At 36.3% G+C, this 8,030-nt stretch overlaps 1 protein-coding gene across 1 annotated transcript; it reads left to right on the top strand.

The window, feature by feature from the left end:
- The first annotated feature begins 7,229 nt into the window (after positions 1 to 7,229).
- Positions 7,230 to 7,795, top strand: LOC145060319 (uncharacterized). Its single transcript, XM_079008009.1, has 2 exons — positions 7,230 to 7,314; positions 7,401 to 7,795. The coding sequence occupies exons 1-2, from the start codon at positions 7,230 to 7,232 to the stop codon at positions 7,793 to 7,795; spliced, it is 480 nt and encodes a 159-aa protein (XP_078864135.1).
- Positions 7,796 to 8,030: the final 235 nt, after the last annotated feature.

Here is an 8,030-nt window from a genome sequence, read left to right as displayed (position 1 = left end):
GCTCGGAGTCGGATCCATCAGAAAATCCTTCTGCGAGGTGATCATCCAAAGGGATCGGATGCTCATCTTCGGCCTCTTCTTCTTCGATCCACCCTGCATTGCCTTCATCTGGAAAGTACGGGTCGCCTTGATGCAATCCAGCCATTTAAATCTACGCGAGAAGAGAGGTATAAGAATATAGTATATATGTAGCTAGTAGTACAAAATACAGCTATAGTATTTTAAGTTTAGGTTCTACTAACCTTCTTATGGTATTGTTGGTAAGTTTTTAGATTTGTTAACATATCACAACCATTCTAGGGCATATGATAATCACTCCTCGGACCAGCATAGTTGATCAGGCTATGCCATTCCCAAGACTGACCATACATCCCCGAGCTTACCTGTGATATTTCATAATTGTAATACTTTTGTTCTTGTCATCGTGACACTGATTTTAGTATGAATGCAGCCTAGTATACTTAATTAAATATTTTAGTATTTAATGTATAGACTCTTGGTCAGAGTGCTTTAATCCGAAATGGGTTTATAGTTTAGTATATCTTTTATGGGTTGATATACTCAATTCACTATACACAATGCTCTGATACCAATCTGTCACACCCCAAAACCAAGAACGGCGGAAACGTTCTGGGGCGGAGGACGTTTGGTAAAGTATCACAACACGGTAAAAGTAAACAAGCAAACAACATCATCCATTGCATTAAATATATCATTTTAATACAAGTGTGTTCTGTACAGTTACAGACACCAAAAATAATGTAAGTCAAAATAAAGAGATGAGTCCTGAATGCGCTCCATCTTCTCAAAAGCTGGTCTCGGTACCTGTCTACTGATGACTTGAGAATACAAGTTATTTTGAAAGAGTTTATCAGCATTAAGCTGGTGAGTTCATAAGTATTTTAGTGTCGGTGTTTGTTATCAAAACGTTTGAACATGTCTCAAGTGTAAGTTTGTAAAATGTAAGTAAATATTTGTAAGTGTTTGAAAAAGTTTGAATCTCTCAGAAAAACCTATATTTTCTATCAAAAGTAGCCTTCTCCTAAGGCGTAACTGTTTTGTATGTTTGTTTATTGTAAAAGTGGGTAATTTTCCAAATGTAACTATCATTATCAAAATATAGTTTATACATTATTATTTAAGTGAAATAGTCACTAAATGTATATAAAGGATAAATTACTGTAGTACTTGTAGTATTGTATTATAATAACTACAGTTGTATTATCTACCTTAAACTGGATTTATATTAAGGTATCATGTGATAAATTGTACCATACTATCGACTGACTAACAACAACAAATGTAGGTCATAAAAAGGTATGACGTTTGGCACCCACAGACCTGCAGGTCCGGCTGTAGCTAGCAGCGAGGTGTAGGATAGTGAATCTAGTATAGATCTATACGCAAACTCACGCTCTCCCTCCAAGAGACTCTGGTTACAACTCGGTCCATGACATTTAAGGCATGCTCCGATACAGTGGATCACATTTATGTAAGTGTATGTATGTATATGTAATGTATTGTTCCTGTTCTAGTATCGTTGTATATGTTCTCTTCCTAGTATAGTTGTATATGTTCTCTTTCTAGTATAGTCGTATATGTTTCCTTTCTAGTATAGTCGTATATGTTTCCTTTCTAGTATAGTTGTATATGTACTCATATTAATGTAATGTATATGTTCTCATAGTAAGGTAATGTATATGTTCTCATAGTAATAAGTATTGACTCATGAATGAACTGACTCATTGATCTAACAATAGTATAAGTGAAATCTTGTGTTACCCAGATGGTAACTTACTAATGATGTAACTGATACGCATAATTATGGAAGTACTTTTATGTCTATATATGCACATATGACATATAATTAATACTGAAACGACCCTCGGATGGCTACCCGACATCCCACCAGACCACATCCAAATCGAGGAAAAGGAAATAGGGCGGATGGCCTTCCTAAGCCTTTTAAACATTTCTTATATATCTATGCATACATGGACATGCAATTTATAAGAAGTATAATAAACTTTAAATAAAAGTATTTGATAAGTAAAAGAGTTTGTAAAACATTTTGAAGTAAAGCAGTTTGATAAACAGTTTGAACAGTGATAAAATCATTGGTTTTCTAGTTATTAACCACATATGATTGATGTAATAACTATAAGTATTTAGCTTGTATCCCCCCCCCCCCCATAAAAGTATTTAAAACAGTTAAAAGTATTTCAAAGGTTAATTAAAGGGGTATAAACTCAGCTGTAGTGAGTGGTTCTGATAACAATGTTGGATTAGATGCTAGGTGCCAAGTGGTGACTTGAGTACACGCGTGAATCCTATTTAGCATATATAGGCACATATATGGATTTAATTAGTGTTATGAACAACTAATTGATGATTTTGGGACCACCTTAGGGACTAGTAAACACTTATAATGAAGTGTTATAATCATATATGATTGTATGAGGGTTTATAAGGCTATACAAGAGGGTGTATGGCCAAAATACACACTATATGTGTGTGTGCGGCCAGGTGTGCGGCCTAGTGTGCTGCCAGCACATGTGTGCAGCCCTGTGTGCGGCCATGTGTGCTTCCAGGTGGTGTGTACTGCCATGTGTGCGGCCAGATGAAGATCTTGGTGTTCTTGGTGTTCTTGGTACCTTTTATGAAGATCTTCAAGGAGAATGGATGATACTTGAGAGGATTTTCGTTTTCTATGCTTGAAGAAGTGAAGGAAGTGTTCAAGAATGATCTAAGGGAGGCATATATAGGTGGAGTGTGCGGTTGGGAAGGTGTGAGGCCGCAAACAAGAGTGTGTGGCCGCACACTCCATGTCTTGGAGTGTTTGGCCCGGTTTTGATTCCTACACTTCGAGTTAACCCTTTTTAACACTCCTACCTTAATTATATCGCATTTAGAACGCTTCATTAGACTCTAAAGGGTACTATTATATAGTAAAATAAGTCTAATATTGGAAAGATTTGAAGAGTGCATGCGAGAAGTTTTTGGGGTTGTCACACCTTGGAGCTTGCTTAGGGTGACCTCGTCCTTGTTCATGTGGTAGGTCATCCTAGATTGGTTGTAACATGGAGGCAAGGAGTGAAGGACCATGTCGATAGCCAAGTCTTCCCCAAAGTCGACATTCAACTTGCGAAGACGATCGACATACCTTTGCATCTTTTGCAAGTGAACGGTTAGAGATTCTCCATTACCCATTTTAGTAGTGATCATGTTAGTGAAGATCTCGTAACGTTCCTGCCTTGCGTTTTGATGGTATCTCTCCAATAAGTCTTGATGCATCTCATACGGATACATGTCCTCATAGGACTTTCGGAATTCGGCGTTCATTGTGGCTATCATGATGCAATGAACCTTCGTTGCATCACACTCATGAGTCTCAAAAGCAGTTATTTCAGCCGGAGTAGCGATTTCTGGATTGATCTTTTCGAGCTTCTCGTCAAGGACATACTCCTTGTCCACGTAGCGAGCAATCGTGCGAATGTATATTATCCATTCGCTAAAGTTCGTTCCATCGAAAGTCACCTTTTGGCAAAGGCTCGTTAACGTGAACGAGCTAGCAGCAGCGTTGTTTGCGTTCGACATCTACAAGTAGAAAAGACAAAGTTTGATTAGAATTGAATCCCTAATTATCACCCAATATGAAAAATTAGGGCTAGGATCCAACAACATTATATACATATTAGAAAAGGGATGTCGTAATCCAATATGCAAACAATTTGAAGGTAAGTGAATGACGATTCACTAATTCTCCACCACAAAACATAACCTTAAGTTTTATTTAGAATTCCTAGATTTCGATGAGATTCATTGAACTTTTCAACAGCATGTTTCAATCTCGATATGCCCCTCTCGTTTGTGACTGGGATGCCGAGGATCACAAAGCGGGTGTGAATAACCATGCAAATCTACATGATGCCTTCATTGTTATAGTCAACTATTCGATGTGCCGGTAAACCACACACGCTCCACCAAACTATGCTAAACAATGAATCACCCTTTGTCACCTTTGCTTAGAGCCAATTAGTGTGTCGGTAAACCACACACGCTCCACTAACTTCTTAGCAAGGGTGCAAAGTGTAATTTCATGGGTTTGCATCAATTCACTTTTCCTAAAGTAACTAGGATTGGGAATTTGAAAAACATGTAGTTACTTTGTATTTCAATATTATACTTTTAATGAGGAGACAGAGTTTCCCTATCCTACCCATTCGGCTAACGACCCTCCACCGATCAAGCAAGCGGTGGGTGTGAGTGTACACCCATTAAGCGCCATTTTATAGGCAGGAACCTTATACCCACCTTATAGACCGGCTTCGTGAATGAGACCTACTAACAGTAAGACTAGCATTTTAATTATACAAATATATATTATGCTTGTAATCATATAGTAGTATAGGGTTGAATTTTAAACTTGTAAAATTCTAGGGTTTGAAATTTAAATTGTCCAAATTAAACTTTTAACCACAAAACTTAAATTTCAAAAACTTGAGGACAAGTTTTAAACTTCAAAACATAAGGGATCAAATAACAAATAATTTAAATTAACCATTTAGTCTCATAATTATCCATATTTGATTTATTTATATGTTTCTTGCAAAACAATTTACCAATTTAATTAAAATAATCAATTAATATCATATAAGGAAATTATTATTCAACTAATTGGTAAATATCTTTTGTTAGGTCAAGAATATACTCACATATATGTTAAAATTCGAATTTTATTGACCCGTAAAGATTAAGGCAAGTTTCCATAAGAAAAACAACAAGAAATCCCGAAACTAGCTCCTTCTGACGCTCGAACTCGCCGAGTACCACAATGGACTCGCCGAGCTGAGGCCTACTCGCCGATTTCACTATGGAACTCACCGAGTTCATCAGGCAGAGGGACAAAAAATCAAATTTGGCAATCAACAAGCAATCAATTAATGCATCAATTCAATAGAAACCAATCAAGGCTCTGATACCACTGATGGGTTTGAGCCATAAGATCTTTCCTATGTGCACATGCAAACCCTAATGCTTAGATCTAGGTTTCTCTAATTGAACATGCAATGTATCCAAGACTTTTATTGATAGATCTAGTGTAAACATTCAAATCATAACATATGAAATCAGATCTAAAGGAATACCTTGAATTGCTTGCTTGAATCTTCTTGTCTTTGGAGCTTAGAGTCACAATTGTCACTCCTCTAATGGCTTACAAACACCAACTAGCAAGAGGATGATTATGGAGAGATAGGAGGGTGAGAAAACCGGCTCTAGGGTTTCTTGAGATGCAAGAGTGTCGATTTCCTCCACCCTAAGGGTCTATATACACTATTGGCTACTAGGGTTACACCTTAAACCCTAATTGAATAACTTAGGCCCTAAGCAATCCAATAACCCCTATAGAATAGGCCTTGGACGATTTCTAGGTTTCTCCAAACCCTAAAATCGTCCACCCTCTTATCCATAGAGATTCATAGCCCAAAATACAACTATCACACATTTGACTGTTTATGCCCTTTTATTCAATTAACCTCTTTAAGTCACCAAATTAATTCCTAATTAATTTATGACTTATATTAATCAAATAACAATATTATTATTCTTTATATTATTCTCATAATATATTAATAATATTTCTTCTCTCATTATAAATCATCCTGTCAAGTTGCTATGGTGAAGGCAACCCAAAAGGACCATGCTTAACTGGGACAAATACTTGCCAAATATAGTTACAGCCTTAGACACTATTCCAACATTTTAGTTCATGTGCTTTGTATGTTTTACAATGGGTTCAAACCGATGGACCGCTAACGAGTATTTCATTCTAGCTTGTGCATATATTAATGTCAAAGAGAACACCAATTTGGAGGATAGAATGTTTTTCATCCAACTAACGAATGCCTTCAACACTGACGCTGAAACCACCATACAAAACCATCGCAACACGCTTGATATAGCTGCAAAATGGTATGAATTGAAAACGGAAGCTGTGTTATTCAACGATCTTTATAATAAGATTGAAGACAATCGTGTCAATGATACTGAGGAAGACATCATGGAGGCGGCTAAAGAAGAATACAAATCCATTAGCAACGGACAGAGTTTCGAGTTTGAAGCCCCTTGGAATCATTTGAAAAATGTACCACTTTTTTTAACTAGAACTGCATTTTGTATTGTTCTTGTATTTCTTTATTTAAATGTAATTTGGTATTTATCCTTTATTTTACAAAAAATATTTGACCAACAAATGTTACAAAACCATACATTCAAAAAACATTATCTGACAAACAGGTTACGCGGACTGACAAATAAGTTATGCGTAATGACGAGACATTTACACGGACTGACAAGTAAGTTCTGCGGAATAATGTATACTAATTCCTTATAAATTGGAAAACCATGACGAAAATTTCAAGGTGTCGAAAGTTGTGAAAATGAGTTCAGTCAATCAGGTATTAAGGAAAAGTTTCTCCAGCCTACCGACTTTTTTCCATAATCTGCAAATAAGCAATCCTAACACCTACACGTACATTACGAAAGATCCGTACAATCGTTTCCAAATTTGTTTCGTGGAATTGGGATGCGTGGTATGTAGTCCATTATAGTAAATAAATATTTAGTTATTTCAAGTTGTTATATGCCTAATATTCTTATGTTGACTTAGAAATTCGTACATTTCTCACGTCTATGATACCAATCATATTCATTGGTCAAGTACCTCTAATTGAGGCGTATGTAACATCCATGTACATTGTTGTTGCTTTAGATGGAAATCATGAACCCCTTCTCATAGCGTTTGCCTTGGGAACCATAAACTGTGACAATTCATGGTTATGGTTCATGAGGAGGCTTAAAGACTGTTTAGGTGACAATACAGAATTTGGTTTCATAAGCCATATGTCTGATTCTATAGACTTTGCAGTCCACAGAGTCTACCCTGATTCATATCATGGCTATTGTTGTAAAAATATAGCCGAGAAAATACGGGCTTCCATCGGAAGCAATACAGTCGTAGAGCAGTTGTTCTAGAAGACGTGTAAAGCGTATAATTTATCTCAATTTTATGCATGTTTGAACAATTTAAAAAAGGAGGTTAATGGGAATGATCTTCATTGGCTTGAATTATTCCCATTGCAAAATGGGTACGAGCTTGTTTTCCAAGAGTACGTTTCAATGTTAAATTCATTGACATTCCCGATGTTGTCAATTGGTTTAAAACAAACATGCGCGAGTTTCCGATAACAACAATCATTGAAATGGTTCATGACTCGATGCAAGAAGTGTATCTTCGACGTGCTGTGTTTGGAGGTAATTATAAGTTATGACATCATTAAAATGGTGAATTGATATGTTATTATATGTTATGACATTTTAAGTTTTTTTTATTGATTCAGTTCATTTCACAGGGGATTTCCATAATCTTTTAACCCCTTATGCACTTAAGGTGATTCATAAAAGATTTATCCACTCGGATGGTTGTAGGACTATGCATATTGTTGGCAATAGATATGAAGTGACTAAGTATTCAACAACTGAATATGTCCAATTAGACCATGGTATTTGTAGTTGCGGTAAATGGCAAAAATGCGGTATACCTTGTGAGCATGCTATAGTTTCACTACACAGACTCGAAATTGCAGAAATCCATCAAATGGTAAATTTAAAGTTAAGTACAGCGGTGTATCGAAATGCTTATCAAACTGAGACGGTCAATCATATTCCAACCCTTAGGCATTGGGAAAACCCAGTCGAAAGTGTTGTGGTCTTACCTCCACGCCAATTCAATTGAACTTTATTGTATGGATCACAACGAATATTAGTTTGTATTCAGTTCTATGTTAACCGTACTTGTAATGGTCTGTTGGGGTTCTTTACTTTTTAATAAAAATGTTTACCTTTAAATAAATAATTGTATTCTCATAATTGTAATGTATGCATCACAACGACTAGACAAAAAACTATGCGAACTCACAAACGCAGTAATGTAGACTGACAAAAACCTCTGCGGACGGACAACAGCTCTC

The sequence above is a fragment of the Lactuca serriola genome, chromosome 6 (genome assembly GCF_051521515.1).
Source record: "Lactuca serriola cultivar US96UC23 chromosome 6, Lser_US96UC23_V15, whole genome shotgun sequence".
Classification (NCBI taxonomy): Eukaryota; Viridiplantae; Streptophyta; class Magnoliopsida; order Asterales; family Asteraceae; genus Lactuca; species Lactuca serriola.
Note: the sequence above shows the minus strand (reverse complement) of the source record. Positions and strands in the feature narration are given on the sequence as shown.

Coding starts and splice junctions, on each gene's coding strand:
- LOC145060319 (XM_079008009.1), top strand. CDS start 7,230: ATGCGCGAGTTTCCGATAACAACAATCATTGAAATGGTTCATGACTCG. Junction 7,315..7,400: donor TCGACGTGCTGTGTTTGGAG/GTAATTATAAGT, acceptor TTATTGATTCAG/TTCATTTCACAGGGGATTTC.